We start from the raw sequence: 16,830 nt of genomic DNA on the forward strand, positions 1-16,830 counted from the left end.
GGGGGTTAAAGTACGAAAACTTCCACTCCAAGCTAAGGTAAAAATAAGAGCATGACTGATGAGAGGCCTAGAATAAAAATTGATTTCCAAGCACCAATTGACTAGAGCACAATAAGTCTTTAATAAGCTTGTGCAATCACAGTCGAGCAAGCCTCGATTTGTCACATTTTCTTTTCAGTTACTCAACGAATTTCTTGCTATAGCTACCTAGCTTCTCCATTTCATCTACTGTAGTACCGTGGCAGCTTGTCGATGTCTGCTTGCGAGTTGTGGGACTCAAAAACAGTTGAAATGATCGATGGAGAGACAACACGAGTGCGTGTGCTATTCAAGTAGCTAGGAGTACTGTTCGAGCAACAGGTTTTGGCAATATGGTCGGCAACTCGGCATTAGACATGGAACATATGTCCGCGTTGCGCGATCAATATATTTTCTCGATTCTGCCTGATTCGTTTAAAAAAAATATTTTTCTCGAGGAATTTAGCGTTTAATGGCGTTGATTCTTTTTCTTACCATCTATAGCCGATCAGTTAGTCTAGGTGACACTTCCTATTATGAGATGCATTACGACTTATAGCACTGCGAAAGTGCTGCTATAACAAAAAAAAATTGGTGTTCACTTGTTACAATATTTGCTTGGCTCGGCAATGCTCATGCAAAAAAATTTACTACCTCTGTTTTTGTTATTTGACGCCGGCAGATGGAAACGTAGGCCATTTAACACCAGAGCAGCTGTAGCAAACGACATATAAACAAAAGTGGAGGTAGTATATACTTCCAATTAACCACTAGAATATGTGAAATCTTCATGCCTCAAACTTTTTTTTTTTTTGGCGACAGACCTCAAACTTCAGTTCAAGTTTAGACTTTAGATCGATTCCTCCTTGGCGCACGTTTATTTGCATATTTTTCGCATACCACCCTATAGAAAGACGAAAATTTGCGTGTGCCTTCGTTGCCTCAGGCAGCCACAGAGACACAGATCAGTAGATCACAGAAACAACTTTCCTGTTTAGCCCCCCACACTTTCTCGTAATCCGGGGAACAGGGTCAAGAAGACAGGAGGCGCGGCCAGTGCGGCGGCGGCGTCGGCCATGGCGATGCCCCTCGTGCTCGTCGTGCTCCCGCTCGGCCTCCTCTTCCTCCTCTCCGGCCTCATCGTCAATGCTGTCCAGGTGATTTCACGCTCCCCGGGCCCAGCCATCTCTTCTTCAGTAATTATTTTTACTGGTGATTTCGGGGGTTAGTGCGGTGATCTGAATCAGTTCGGTCGCAGAGATTTGTTTTATAATTAGTGAATTTCTACGAGATTTGGCTCCTGCAAACTCTTTCCGCTTATTTGCTGGGGGTGAGTTCCGTTTGATTTTATCGAATCGTGTTTGTTTCTTCTATTTTTTATGTTGTTGCCTTGTTTTTCCCTCAAGTCTGATCTGCTGCAATGCGCTTTCAGTTCAGCTGTTTCATCCGGAAATATGTCCTTCGTTTGGCTAAATTTGGACTTGTAATGATCTAGCTAAATGCTTTCCGATCCATTAATTGCATACTAGAATCACCATATGTTACAATACATTGCAGGCTGTCCTGTTTGTGTCTATAAGGCCCTTGTCGAAGAGCTTGTATCGGCGGATCAACAGATTCTTGGCCGAGCTGCTATGGCTTCAGTTAATCTGGCTTGTGGATTGGTGGGCTGGTGTTAAGGTAATCAGAAACATAAAGTTGAGCAATCCAAAGTCAGTTTCTTTTCTTCTGGATGGAGCTGCGATGCATCTCAATTGTCTGAAGGAGAAAAAACAGCAACTTGTTTCCTCGTGTGGGCTATATGGCCCCTCATGCTAGCTTATTGATAGCAAAAATAAGACGAATACATTGGTATATTGCCTACTAATTACTTGCATGAAGCATGGTAGTATGCCATCGAATGGTCCACTCGGGAATCTGGTATGACAATGGCACATTGAATAATTTGCAGTTCCTTTCGGATAAAAGGGAGTGTTGAGTGTTGGGGGTTTGGATGGGCTGTTTGCCATCAAGACAAGAATGGCCAACACTATACATGATTAAAGTCAACATTCTTTTTGAAAGTGGCCAAGTCTACAATTAAAGTGACTACTATCTGCTTATCCAGTTGGATTAAGTGAAATTTGGGTGCCACATGAGATTGCTCTGTCTTCTTCAGTTATATTGTTCTTCTTAAACTTTATTGAGATAGCATAGTGAGGGGGGGAGGGAGGAGGGAGGTATTTCCATCACAAACGTTATTTAGGCAACATGTAGATGTTTGACCAAAGGGTGGCATGCAATGGAGCTGTTGCTGCTAAGGGTACACAATTTTCCTCAGTATGGTCAGTTGCCCACTCACAGAAACAATTCAAATGCTTGTGTGATTTGCAATGCAAAGTGTCTCTTGTTCCCAACTTTTTTAAAAAGGAAATAAGGTCACACAGGAAAAGGTTGTATTCCCAGAGTAGTCAGGAAAAACTCCTATGTTCGGGCCTGAGACACAGTGCTTGATAGCAAAGCTTAATTTGTTTGGATTTTTCTGAAATAATTGGTTTCACATTCTTAGTTTGTTCGCTGATTTCAACAGTTTAATTCAAATTTTCCAGGTACAATTGCATGCAGATCAAGAAACTTATCAGCTAATGGGTAAGGAGTTAAGTTCCAATATTTTCACATGGGCATTGACGTTATAGCTTAGTTCACTAGTAAATTTTTTTTTAAAAGAAGATGGAATTTGATTATAGCCTTATCTGAAGAATTCTATAGGCAAAGAGCATGCCCTTATAATATCAAATCACCGGAGCGACATTGACTGGCTTATTGGATGGATTTTAGCACAGGTGATTATTATTTTTTTCTCATTAACTATTTTGCTTAGAACTAGCTGTTTTACTGCTCATACATTGTGATGAGATGAGATTGAGCATGATTCGGTGGCCAGCGTTCAGGATGCCTTGGAAGCACACTAGCTATTATGAAGAAATCGTCAAAGTTCCTTCCTGTAAGTTAGCTCATACATTTTTGCAATGGTATGCTGTCTCATGTTTTTGTTCTGTATTACTACTAGTGCCGCTCATTCCAATGTATTTCTGAAAACCTGTTTCAAGTAATGTAAGCAAGGGAAACAAACCGAATAAGATTTGGGATACATATAGACTTGTGCTAAAATTATCATGCATAGTTCTTCATGATACATGGTATTTCCCTTTGACCATCAGTTTTGTGACCTGATGGTTATGCGAAGGAATGATTTTCCATAAAAACCTATGAGATCATCCCTGGTGTCAAAGTCTCAAGAGTCCCAAGCAACAAAGTAGTAGTGAATAAGTAGATGATCATCCATATTGCTAGGGTCCTTACCAGCAAAGTATTTTAAGAATAGATATCAAAATTGAAGTCATACTAAAAATATTCTTACTGAACTTACGAACACCCCAAAACAGGCAGAGGTGACAGGCCAATTCATTTCTGAGCTAGAGCTGGCTGGTGGCCTGATAGTTGATTTGTCAGACATACAAATTGGTTTTAACTATACAGGTTTAATCATGCTTGAATGATAGCAACCTAAACTATGCATAATCTCTACTTTTTCACACATATTATCTTAGCATAAGGGGCTGCATGTACTGTGTCTCTACTCGTACTCTGATAAACTATTGCAGGTTATTGGCTGGTCCATGTGGTTTGCAGAATACCTCTTTTTGGAGAGAAGTTGGGCAAAGGATGAAAAGACACTTAAAGTAATTTCAACCTTACCTAACAATTACAATTGACACCTTACCGTTCACAGTAATTTAATGATCTTAATGCTCATGAATCCAGTGGGGTCTCAAAAGGTTGAAGGACTTCCCCAGATCATTCTGGCTTGCCCTTTTTGTTGAGGGTACACGGTTTACGCCAGCAAAACTTCTAGCAGCTCAAGAATATGCAGCCTCACAGGGTTTGCCAGCCCCTAGAAATGTGTTGATTCCACGGACAAAGGTATCCGTTTATGCTGTTTCCTGACTGAAATTTAATATGTTACCATGAATGTTTCCACTGTTATAGTGAAATGTTAAAGACTTCTCCCAAACATTGACGGATTACCTTCTCCCATTTGATACAACTTTATGTAAAACTGTTATATATTTGAGTTCCACTCTAACTTTAGTTGATTTGCTGTGCCTATCTTTTCTGCTAATTGCTTATTGAGGTCAGAACTCAGAAGGCAGACCTTCTTGCAAGGACAGTTGGTCAACGTAATATTTAGTAGTTTTTACTGTGATGTATTATACATTTTCTGCAAATTTCGGTCTCTCCCTTGTTTTTTTTTACTTTTCTTTCTGAAAGTCTTAATGTGCTGACAGCTCTTTTCTTTGTGTAAATATCAGGGATTTGTATCAGCAGTAAGTATTATGCGTGATTTTGTCCCAGCTATCTATGATACAACAGTGATAATCCCTAAAGATTCACCTGCACCAACAATGCTGCGTATTCTCAAGGGACAGTCGTCAGTAGTAAGTGTTTCAACTTTCAACTCCTGTGGACCAGAATTGCTGAGATGCCATCAATTTTTATCTTGAAATTTCAATTGGCTACCATTCTGATGTCAATTATAGTTACAGATCCAATTTTTATTGTAGGTTCATGTCCGCATAAAACGTCATGCAATGAGTGATATGCCTAAATCTGATGAAGATGTTTCAAAATGGTGTAAGGACATATTTGTGGCGAAGGTATTTGACTACTTTGTGAAATTATGAGCATAAAAGGTATCACATTGGAAAGGCTCCACAAATTGGCTGATTTGTTAATTACTATTTCCATGGCAGGATGCATTATTGGACAAGCATATAGCAACTGGTACTTTTGATGAGGAAATTAGACCGATTGGTCGTCCAATAAAATCTTTGCTGGTAAATACCTAACTAAGTGCTTAAGGCATCATGTTATGGATTAGCATTGGTCATCAGTTGTTAAGAAATCAAAATAGTGAATCAACGATGCCTTTGTAGGACGGTAGCTCCACTAGCAGTCTAGCACCTTGAAATTTCAGACTAGCATCTTCTGACAGAAAAAGTGGCAAGATGGTCATCATGATAATGACCACACATCTTTGCTCAGTGTAACTAGCACCTCATTTCATGTCAAAATATTTTGCTATTCCTACCATAACAAGCTCAATTCTCTTAATGCATGAAGCATGCTTGATAAAAGATCACAGTGCACTAAGTAGTTGGGCACATTTGGTTCTTAGCTATTTTGCTACGAGATTATCTTTAATCCATAGCTTTTTCACACTTTTCGCTTGCAGCTGCTCACTTGTATTCCTGTTGTTGGAGCAGGTGGTTCTGTCTTGGTCATGCCTCCTCCTATATGGTGCCTGTAGATTCTTACAGTGGACTCAGCTCCTGTCGACATGGAAAGGCGTTATCCTCTTTGTTGCTGGATTGACTCTGGTGACCGGCATTATGCATGTCTTTGTTTTGTTCTCCCAATCAGAACGCTCGAGCTCTGCCAGAGCAGCGAGGAATCGAGTGAAGAAAGATTGAGGGACTCCCAACTCGTTACTTGACCAATTATGTAGGCACAGGTGTGATGGAAAAAAAAAATTCTCAGTGCTTGTGCTCTATAGGAACTGAAATTTTTTGTGTGGCAAGAACTGTCATCTCCCAACCTCTTCTTGTACTTGTATGACACAATTGTAGATTTGTTTTTGGTACAGCAGAAACTAGTACATGAACTTATTGAACTTGTAGACTGAATCTGCAAAAAGTGACAAACAAAGAAAAAGGTGTTGTATTGTTTTATTTAGATTACAAAAGGCAACATTTTAAATTACATTTCCACTGTGTCTTAAGCTAAATTACCTGGTGGGTGTATGGGTGACAGCTTACAGGATTGGATGGTCAATTACAGCAGACAGATTGTTATTAGTGATGGTAAAAAATAAAAACAAGGCTGTGGGAAGATAAGTGGACAGGTGAGCAATCTCTTGCAAAGATTTGTCGCGACAGGGAGGAATCTTTCAGTCACACATGGGCTTTCAAAGCAAAACCAAGAAATTGGTGGTGAGATCGGATGACATGGCACATACTCTGGATGCAGCTATGCATGGGAGGAAGCTTCCAGCCAACGGCTCAGATGGTGTGGGAATCAAATCCAACAGTCAACGATCTCCGCGCATCTCATTTGTATATGCCACCCAGCGCGCCACCGGCAGCAGCTTTGCTTTGATTTTTTTTTAAAAGGAAAAAAGGAGGTCTCAGCGAGAGCTGCCATTGCAAGCTAGAGGGAGACGCGGCCATGGAGATCGCAGCGTTGCTCACTGTGCTTCCGATCGGCCTTCTCTTCCTCCTCTCCGGCCTCGCCATCAACGCCGTCCAGGTGACCGACGACCAGCCTTTTTGCTTCTCTGCTTATCAATTGATCTCTTGCAAGTTGCAACACATGTCTAGAACACTTTTTGGTGATGCAGGCAGTCGTGTTCCTGTCGATTCGGCCATTGTCGAGGAGCTTGCACCGGCGGATCAACAGGTCCTTGGCCGAGCTGCTGTGGCTTCAGCCAGTCTGGCTTCTGGATTGGTGGGCTGGTGTTAAGGTACTCCATATGCATAAGAATTACATTTTTAAACATTGATTCATGTTCCTTGGTTTCAACAACGCTGTTCAAATTCAGGTACAACTGCATGCAGATCCTGAAACGCATCAGCTAATGGGTAAGGAGTTTAAGTTACAATACTGGAACTCAATGTGATTGCATTGCTCACAAATAACAATTTAAGGAAGGAGAAGTTTTGACTAGATCTTTATCGGAAGAATTGTATAGGCAAGGAACATGCCCTTGTCATATCAAATCATAGGGGTGACATTGATTGGCTTATTGGATGGATTTTAGCACAGGTAATTATTAAATTTTTTATGTTAAGAGCTAGTAGATTTTACCACTAAGATATTGTTGATGAGAGAGGTGCCCATGATTTGGTGGCCAGCGATTAGGATGCCTTGGAAGCGCATTACCTACCATGAAGAAATCCTCAAAGTTCCTTCCAGTAAGTAAATTTATACATTTTAACCATGGTCTGCCATCTTATATTAGCTGCACATTACTCAAAGGGGTTTTAAAAATCTTTTCATCGGACTATCAAGATCTCTGCTATCAACAATAGTGTTAGCAAATTACTGACTATCTTACTATGTTGCATAGTGTATATGACTGTATGAAGTAGTTTGTCTTATACAATTTTTCTGATAAACTATTTCAGGTTATTGGCTGGTCCATGTGGTTTTCAGAGTACATCTTTTTGGAGGGAAGCTGGGCGGAGGATCAAAATACAATTAATGTATTTACTGTCTTATCGAAATACTAAGATGTCTCTCTGTTCGTTGTAATTTAATGATATTTGTACTCTTAAAATGCAGTGGGGTCTCCAAAGGTTGAAGAACTTCCCGAGATTATTCTGGCTTGCCCTTTGTCTGAGGGTGCAAGGATTAATCCAGCAAAACTCCTAGCAGCTCAAGAATATGCAGCCTCACAGGGCTTGCCATCCCCTAGAAATGTATTGATTCCACGTACAAAGGTATTCATTTTACCCCTTCCTAATGACATATTTCACTTTAAAAAAAACACAAAGAAACAACTATTGTCTCAAAGAAGTTAGAGTAGGCAACTGAAATGTTGACTCTCCTAAGAAACCTGGTGTTGTGTGCAATGTAAAATACCTGTCCCAAACATACACTACTTGTTTTCTCTCATGTGGTAGTTGTTTTTTATTTTTTGTTGTAAAAGTTATAACTTTCCTGTAGATTTAATTCTCCTTTTACCTTTGGTTGACCGGCCTGGCCTATCTTTTCTGCTAACTGTACAGCTGCATGTGCAGTTATTCGTAATGGTATTTTGTACTTTTACACTGTGATGCATAATACATCTTCAGCCAAATTTTTATCTTCTTGTTTTGCTTTTGTTTTCTGAAAGGTACATTGATGTGCTGGCAGCTCTTTTCATGTGTAAATATCAGGGATTTGTATTAGCAGTAAACATTGTGCGTGATTTTGTCCCAGCTATCTATGATATGACAGTGATAACCCCGAAAGATTCACCTGCACCAACATTGTTGCGTATTCTCAAAGGACAGTCATCAGTAGTAAGTATTTTTAACTTCTGCATCATGTTGAAATTTACTTAAACCATTGAGATCCGTGAGAATTTTTGTAACAAAAGTATAAACTTTATAGACCCCAATCACTGAGAAGCCATCAGTTTGTAGCTCAGACAACTTTGATAGTCGATTTTAGTTTTGGCTGCACTGTTTTTCTTGTAGATTCATGTTTCGAGATGGTGCAAAGACATCTTTATGGCTAAGGTATGAACTAATTACTTTATGAAACTATAGTCATAGAAGGTATTAAAATTGGTATACTACAAATTGCATTGGCTGATTATCAATTGATCATTAGTTCTCTTCAATGGCAGGACGCGTTATTGGACAAGCATATGGCAACCGGTACTTTTGGCGATGAAATTAGACCCCTTGGCCGTCCAATGAAATCTTTACTGGTAAATCACTGATTAACACACTATATCGTGCGTTAGCATTATTATACAGCACCCGTTAAGAAATCAAAATAGCAAAGGATAGGTTCCATTCCAATTGTAAGCGGTTTTGGCTTTACAATTTGGAATGGATGGAGTACCATGGTAGGCCCACTAGCACATTGAAATTTTCCGAATGGAGTCTTCTCCTAAAGGAAAAAAAACAAATGATCTCCAAACGATAGGATAGATTCTGCAGTAGCTTATGAGTAAGCAGAAGCTAAGAATGAACTGAGAAGCAGAAACTTCCTCCAAGTAGTTGTTCCCACAAGCTGGATTCTGCACTAGCAGAAACTATGACAGGTAGTTTTCAAAAAAAAAACGAAACTATGACAGGTTGACCATTCTCTTGCCGCTCTACTGACACTGCTTCTTTCTTTGCTGCTGGAGCAGGTGGTTCTGTCTTGGCCATGCCTCCTCCTGCATGGCGCCTACAGATTCTTCCAGTGGACTCAGCTCTTGTCGACATGGAAAGGCGCTCTCCTCCCAACCGCTGTATTAGCGCTGGTGGCTGCCACTATGCATTTCTTCATCACTGTCTCCCAGTCAGAGCGCCCCAGCTCTACCACAGCAGCGAGCCAGCGAGGAATCAGGTGAAGGACACGAGCAGAAACCCGCTTCTAGCGTAGCAGGAACGGGGAATGCATTTGTTGCATTTTTCTTTCTAGGAGCGTGAACTTGCATGCCCATCTATATTTCTGAAGTTCCGTTCAAAAAAAATTCGTTCAAATCTATATTTCTGAAGAAAAATCAGTCAGTCATCGTGTCCAAGGTTTAACTTCCGGTAAGAGAAAAAACCGGAGGTCACCGAGAAATGCGTTTATCGGATTTCTTGAAAATTTCTCTGAACAAAATTTAGAAAAATCCCCTCAGTTTGTACACAAAATAACCTAGATTATTTCCGAACAACCTAACATGAAAAATAAGACATAACAATGCATAGAAGTGGGATAAGGTTTAGGGTTACGAGGAGCCGGGAGGCAGGGTTTTTGGGCCGGGCTTCTTTGGTTTAGGGGCGAATTTAAAAGGGCTGAAAATATTGAGCAGTAAAAAAAAAGCTCAATCGAGAAACACGTTTATCGGATTTCTCCGTTTTTTTTTCGCCGAGAAATATTCCCCCGATCGTGTCTCCTTTTAGACTTTTTCCTGAGGTAGTAGCCGTTGCTTTACTAGCCGGCCTTCTATTATTTTCTTTTTGCTGTTACTGATGGTGTTTTTCACTTTTTCTTAAAGAAACATTGTTGCTTAGCTCAACACATTGTCAAATGTAGTGATGATTGGTCTGTCCTTGGAGCTACTGACCCGGTCCATAGCAGACTGACAGTGAGGGCCCGGTTTTTAGTGATGTTTGGCTGAACCTCGTCAGCAAACATTGTACCTCCGACCGATGACGTGTATCATTTGTGACATTGGCATGTTTGTCTCGGTTCATCCGATTACTATTGATGATTCTTCTTGCCTGCGTATGTGCTGACGACCTGAAGCACCCAAGACTCAACCGCCCACCGCGACCGTCCCCGCCACCGCCAGGATCGATAATCTTGATCCATCCATTTCAGAGCTCGCCTCGCCACTGCACCGGGCCAGCCGGCAGCCATGTCCACGGCGGAGGAAGCCGCCGGTGCCTTCGACCGACTGAGCGAGCTCAAGGCGTTCGACGACACCAAGGCCGGCGTCAAGGGCCTCGTCGACGCCGGCATCACCGCCGTCCCCGCCATCTTCCGCCACCACCACCAGGGCCCCCTCGTATCCTCTGTCAGCAGCAGCGGCGGCGGCGGCGGCGGCGCCATCAGCATCCCGGTCATCGACCTCTCGGCGTCTTCGTCATCGGACGCCCGCGCCCGCGCGGAGGTGGTGGCCCAGGTTAAGGCCGCGGCGGAGACGGCCGGGCTCTTCCACCTTGTCAACCACGGCGTCCCCGGCGAGCTCTTGTCTGATATGCTCGCCTCCGTGCGGCGGTTCCACGAGGCGCCACCGGAGGCGAAGCGGCCGTACTACACCCGCGACCCCGGGCGCCGCCTCCGCTTCAACTCCAACTTCGACCTCTTCAGCTCGCCGGCGGCCAACTGGCGCGACACCCTCTTCTGCGCCGCGGCGCCGGATCCCCCACCCCCGGAGGAGCTCCCGCCCGCCGTCCGCCACGTGATGCCCGAGTACGCCGCCGCCGCGCGCGGGGTGGCGGCGCGGGTGTTGGCGCTCCTGTCGGAGGCGCTGGGGCTCGCCGCCGGCCGCCTCGCCGGGATGGGGTGCGCGGAGGGGCTCAGCCTGGTGTGCAACTACTACCCGCCGTGCCCGGAGCCGGAGCTCACCCTGGGGTGCGGCGCGCACTCGGACCCCAGCTTCCTCACCGTGCTGCTGCGGGACGCGCACGACGAGGGGGGCCTGCAGGCGCGCCTCGGCTGCGGCGGCGGAAGGTGGGTGGACGTGCCCCCCGTCGCCCCCGGCGCCCTCCTGGTGAACGTCGGTGACCTCCTCCAGCTCGTCAGCAACGGGCGGTTCAGGAGCGCGGAGCACCGGGTGGTGGCCAGACGGAGCACGGACAAGGCGAGGGTGTCGGTGGCATGCTTCTTCAACGCCGACGTCGCCAGGTCCACGAGGCTCTACGGGCCCATCGCCGAGCTCACGTCAGGCGGAAACGGCGACGACGACGACGGCGCGCTGTACAGGAGCGTGACGGTGCCGGAGTTCCTGGCGCACTACGACAAGAAAGGCCTCGACGGCCGCCCGGCGCTCGACCACTTCCGGCTGCGATAGTGCAGCACGGCTACTAATGGTCCACCACTCCACCGTGTGCAGAAGCTTCAAGAGGCTTCAATGGTTGAAGCTTAATTTGACTCTTTTTCGCATGCACCGTAGATATATGTCTTTATATCTTCATAGTTTCCGCAAAAAAGTCGTACCGATTGACTGAGATAAATCACTGTCAATCAAAATATTATATATTGATTGAAAGAGAAAAGACATCGGCTTTTTTTAAGTGACATATAAAAAAAATGTCTGATCATTTAGCAGAATATATAAGAGCTATTTCACTTTCAACCATTTCATGCTTAACGTATCCCCAACAAAGATTTAGGGTTTAGCTCGAATAATGCTACGTACAAAAGACATGTTAAAATTGTTGGTTCTCCTTAATTCCCATTGTATTTCGGTACCAACGTGATGACCCAATGTTTTTTCAAACTAAAAAGAAGTAGCGTGCCTTTACTGAATTCGTCAAACAAATTCATGGGTTGCCCTTCTTATAACCTCCCAAAATAACATGATAAAATTTAGCAGGGGTGCCATGTAGGCTTGGGGCTTTATCGTGTTCCATTTGGCACACAGCAACCTCTTTTTCAGTAAACTAGTTGCCAACCCATGCAGCTGTAAGCGCTCTAGTCTTGTGGTAGAGATGAAAGATGGCCTGAAATGGCATGGTACTTCGATGGTGGTGGTAAAAGTATACACGGCTTCACCTGGTGCATGTCAACACTAGATAATTACGGGACATGCTAGCGTTGATACTTGGTAGTTGGTACAACTCGAAAGGTTCAGCGGCACAACCACAACCGATGAACACACAAAGGCTGCTCCCCTTATTCGCAAAATTGTCACAGAACAGGGTAGAATCATCAACACTAGCAACGCACTACCTTAGAAACACACATTCGCGGAAAAATAAACTGAAAAAGAGAAGGCTCAGATTGACGCATTTACAACGAACGACGCGATCCTGATCCCCGAGTAGGCGTCATTCCATAAGGCAAACTCAGTTTTCCCGGAACTTCGACAACAAAAAGTGTTGGAACTTGGAAAATCCATCCATCGCATCCTGGGGAAGAGGTAGCGTGAAGGGAGGAAGAACGGTCTGTCCACCCTTCAGATCCTTCGTGCCGGTGAGCGGTGGGAGCGCCAGCGCAGGCTGCTGCTTGTTTAGCTTCTCTATGATGTATGAGAAAGTTCCGAAGGTCAGGCAGCTCTGGATCAGAGTTTGTGGTGCACCTGGACCCCAAAAAGAGATATAATGAGATTCATTTGCCACAACATCAACAAAACAGGGCTATCATACCAAGACAATGAAAACAAGCGAGCATAACAAATTAACTCGGTAGAATGCAAATAGTTCACATATGCCATGGACAGCTACATAAGACGAGAGTAATTAGCAGCTAAACATTGGTACTCTATAGTGAGTAATTAGCAGCTAACCATTGGTACTCTATAGTGCATGGGGATAAATCGCAGTTGACTGTGGGGTCATTTGAAGGCTTCAAAATGCACAACTGTTAACTATGATAAGCATCAAAATTGCAACTCCTGATAGATACTAAGGGCATCACATAAGGCTGCATGTTTCCTCAAAACCATCAATATACAGAAACTACCATGCCATGAACTATCACAAGTTTACAAACCAGCTACACTGTGTTGCATAGCATGGGAAGGTTTCTACTATGGCACCAAAAATCAATTAGATCTGGTTGCAGGCAAAGGCACAGCCCATGAACCACACAAACTAGAAGCATCATTAAAAAAATATATATTAAACATTATGTTTTCACTTTTCATCAAAGACAAAGTCAGAGTTGCAAAGAGCAAGTACATTACAAAATACTGCAGAGAGCAGTGCCTCCTAGATAACTCAGCATAAACAATATCATAAAATCCTAGTCCTTGCCAGGATATCCAGGAAAAGCTTGTAACCATTAACCATTAATTGCCACAATTGTATATTAAAGCAGTTCAAAGCTTAATAATTGCACTAATTCCTGTAATTTTACCTGGAAAGCTCAGAGCAAGGCCAGTGCAACAGCCTGCAACTCCTGCATTGATACCTGGAAATAAAACAAAATTAATAAGTTCATGATCATCCTTTAGCATTTATTAATCCGAAGCAATAGAAAAGGAAAAAAGGCAGAACATAGACAAAAACGAACCATCATCTTTTCCACGTAGTTTTCTCAAAGAGCAGGCTACCAAACTTTGAACACCAGCAAGAACAGCAAATATCTGAGCAAGAAGACAAAAATTTCAACATGAGATGCTGGTAAACAATAGGCTAACAATGGTACCCACGTGACAATGCATAATTGCATATCCTTATACCTTAGCAGATGATGCAGCATCAGGAAATGATCCTTTAAAACCCTTCATCATAACCAAACCTTTACCTGAAGAGTTACCGGAAACAGCAAAGTGGAGCTATCAGATTTTCCATGTAGACTTAGCAGCAAAAGATCAAAAAAGAAAACAACAAAAACACAATCTGGTGCTAGACAGCCCAGCAAGCACTTTTTAGAACACTGGGTCAGTTGAAATATAAGGTCTAGTCTGGCATTCCTGTGCTGACTAATCCAGTAAGTCATAAAGGTAATCTCTACCTATTCTATATTTTTTAATGTCTCTATGAAAGAGCATAAAATATGTTGATATATCTAACAGCAGTAAAACAGATTTTTTCCTGCATAGCACCCACAGGACCTAACAGCTAAAGGCAGAGAATATATGGTTTAGACAGAGGAATACTGATCCACTACCAGTACTAAAACAAATAAAAGCAAAACCATTTTGTGGACGGAGATTTATGGTGAAAGTTTCATGCAATGTGGTGATGACCATAACATCAGTTAAAGGATTTAGATCTTTATATCTCAATCTCGTGTTTTTTTTCATTTTCAAATCAAGGTAGCACTTATTTGGCAGAGTCACTCTCTGCCTGGCAGTCCCAGGAATAATCTTTTCCTTTCACATGTGATGATTCAGATCAGGCCTCCACGGCTCAGGTTGAACCATATATGCATTTGACAGGCTAGCAGGTTACAGCCTTACAGGGAACTGTTCCACGGACTAAAGACTAGCTCCAATTACATAGTGACTGAACAAGTAACCATGGTAATTTATGGATTATTCAAGTTAATTTATAGCTTCAGTAATGCCAGTAACTTATGAATTATTCAAGTTAATTATTGCTTTAGTAATGTCAGTAGATTTTGATACAAGCATCGTCTGTGGTTTCCTATTCTGGACTTCCACTACAAAACAGCTATCTTTGGATTTCTACTTGTAAGTGGTGACTCAAGCAATACAAGCTCAAGGATGTCCAAACTGGTTTGGACAAGAGAATACTAGTCAGGGTTTTGTTAGGTTAACTGTGTGTGGTGATGCAGGATGAACTAAGAACACAAGATGTCGTATGGCTGGCATGATGGATGCTGTAAAAAGGAGACATGATTGAAATCTAATCTGCATTAATCTACTTATGAAACCTTAAATTCACTTTTAGGGCTCATCTTTATCTAATCGATCGCTATTGCAGATTCTCAATTGCATAGAACTGTAAGAAGGCCCATCTTCACATACCCAACTAATCCTCATACATGCAAGGCAGGTATAATAACAGAGCAGCAGATGTGAAACGCCTCAAACACACCTCCAGACCTTCTTCCGTTCAAAAAGAGATCCGGTATAAGACAAATATGCCAGAAGCATCCACCATACCAACTAACAATTTAACTATGCACATACATCAAAGTTGAAAACAGAGAATACAGATAGGGTGCGATTTGGGATTCTGTAAACTCTTTCAGATAACACAAATAACCATGCAATTGAACCCTTTTTTCAGGCTCAGAGTCTCAGCCCACAACAGCAGATTGATAGTCAAGTAATATCTGTCTGTGTGAAGCAAGGTAATCATCTACAGTTTGCTTTTACATTTCCTCTTAGTCTTTGTTTCATGAATACAACCAACACTAAACCTCTGCACAGTTAAATGGTCAGGACTCAGGACCTAAATGAAGTGAATAAAGCAGAGGAGAATTTTTCACCCAGCATTTCCATGTAGATCTACACATTTATTGAAACCAAGTAGTTCCATTCTCATTGTTATCACGAGTTCATGACGAGTTCAAAAGGTGCATGTAACTTAAATAGAGTCAAATCGTCTCTACAATCTCTAGAAACTCATACTGACATAACACTAAACTAACAAGAGAAAATTCCAAAAGGCGAAACTATACAATGTGAATAATTCCTCGGAGAAGGATACACAAGAGCACAACCAAATGAAACGAGTGTAAATCACACTAATACCCGCCTATCCGCAGGTGAACAATGCCCATCGCTAAACAACACTAACCACACACCAATTGGTCGGCTAGAATCGGGGAAAGAAAACATAATCCGCGCGGGGTCCAAACCCCATCGTCGCAAGTCCGTAGGTGAGGCCTCGAAATGGCGCGACGACCACACGTCGCCTCGCCGCCGCTGAGCCCTAAACCCTAACCCGAGGTTCATCCCGTTCGAACAGGGAGAGGCAGGTGAGGAGGAGCGGGGACGACGGGAGGCGTGGGCTTACCGTATCCGACGACGGCGCCGACGAGGGACCCCGCGGCGGACTCCCAGGCGAAGCGGAGGAGGCAGACCCCGGGGGCCGCGGTGGCCGCGGCGAGCGGGCTCGGGTTCCGCGACACCGCGAGGCGCGTCAGGATCGGGTTGGTGGTGGCGCCGGGCCGGCGCGCCCCCATTCGCCGCGGATGGGACTCGTCGGCGGAGTCGGAGTCGCTGGTGCCGCCGTCGGAGAAGGGGTCGTCGTCCTCCGGCCTCGGGTCGCCGCCGCCGCTCGCCATGGCCGCCGCAGTGCCGTGCTGGTGTTCGTGTTCGCGCGCGTGTACGCCTAGCGTGCGGCTCGTCACGGGGGCCGGGGGGGTGCACCGTGCACCGCAACTGAACCGCGCAGCCTGCGGTGGGTCCACACTCGAGTAGGATTGTCTGTGGCCGCCGAATCCACAGTGGGGAACTGGTTATGGCCTTATGGGGTTGTTTTGCATTTGTGAATTGTGACTTTCTTGTGTTCTATCTACTCCGGTGATCAGTTCCTTGTTGGTCAAAGACCAGAATATACCATGTATTTTATATCTAAAAAGATTATTTAAAAGGGTTTCTTCTTCTTAAATTCGTTTACTACTTAGTTCATTGAAATTACAACGTACATTTTGTTTCATTAGCATAAGTCTTGACCAAGAATTACTCTATCAATACATAATTTTTGTTTTACAAAGTTGATGTCATTAAATTCATAGTCAATACTAAAAATATTAATAGAATAATTGCTTGTCAAAGCTCCATCCAAATTAATTGAAAATGCAAGGTTTCATTAGTAAGTTAGTTGTTACTTTGGTAAATTCTCTTTCACCGTTCTTTTCTTTTCTTTTCGTAGGAATTAACTACACCTGACATTTTCTATTCCATGTCGGGCTCCGAAAAGCAATGTTATA

The 16,830-nt window shown here is 43.4% G+C and overlaps 3 protein-coding genes and 1 pseudogene across 3 annotated transcripts; 3 read left to right on the plus strand and 1 right to left on the minus strand.

The window, feature by feature from the left end:
- Positions 1-996: 996 nt before the first annotated feature.
- Positions 997-5,793, plus strand: LOC117848569 (1-acyl-sn-glycerol-3-phosphate acyltransferase PLS1). The gene is made up of 11 exons (XM_034730024.2): positions 997-1,175; positions 1,576-1,698; positions 2,607-2,646; positions 2,767-2,840; positions 2,942-3,001; positions 3,663-3,740; positions 3,823-3,981; positions 4,371-4,496; positions 4,623-4,715; positions 4,812-4,895; positions 5,325-5,793. Exons 1-11 carry the CDS (start codon positions 1,095-1,097, stop codon positions 5,529-5,531), a joined length of 1,125 nt encoding a protein of 374 aa, XP_034585915.1. The 5' UTR covers positions 997-1,094; the 3' UTR covers positions 5,532-5,793.
- A 165-nt stretch (positions 5,794-5,958) lies between these two features.
- On the plus strand, positions 5,959-9,306 carry LOC117848571 (1-acyl-sn-glycerol-3-phosphate acyltransferase PLS1-like; annotated as a pseudogene).
- On the plus strand, positions 9,245-11,586 carry LOC117848568 (DIBOA-glucoside dioxygenase BX6). The gene has a single exon (XM_034730022.2). The coding sequence runs from the start codon at positions 10,169-10,171 to the stop codon at positions 11,324-11,326; it is 1,158 nt and encodes a 385-aa protein (XP_034585913.1). The 5' UTR covers positions 9,245-10,168; the 3' UTR covers positions 11,327-11,586.
- Positions 11,587-12,127: 541 nt separating this feature from the next.
- LOC117848570 (chloroplastic import inner membrane translocase subunit TIM22-2) lies at positions 12,128-16,260 on the minus strand. Its single transcript, XM_034730025.2, has 5 exons — positions 15,912-16,260; positions 13,661-13,725; positions 13,492-13,564; positions 13,336-13,389; positions 12,128-12,556 (listed from the first exon to the last, which is right to left on the minus strand). The coding sequence occupies exons 1-5, from the start codon at positions 16,180-16,182 to the stop codon at positions 12,324-12,326; spliced, it is 696 nt and encodes a 231-aa protein (XP_034585916.1). The 5' UTR covers positions 16,183-16,260; the 3' UTR covers positions 12,128-12,323.
- Positions 16,261-16,830: the final 570 nt, after the last annotated feature.

This window comes from Setaria viridis, chromosome 3, assembly GCF_005286985.2.
Source record: "Setaria viridis chromosome 3, Setaria_viridis_v4.0, whole genome shotgun sequence".
NCBI classification, from domain to species: domain Eukaryota; kingdom Viridiplantae; phylum Streptophyta; class Magnoliopsida; order Poales; family Poaceae; genus Setaria; species Setaria viridis.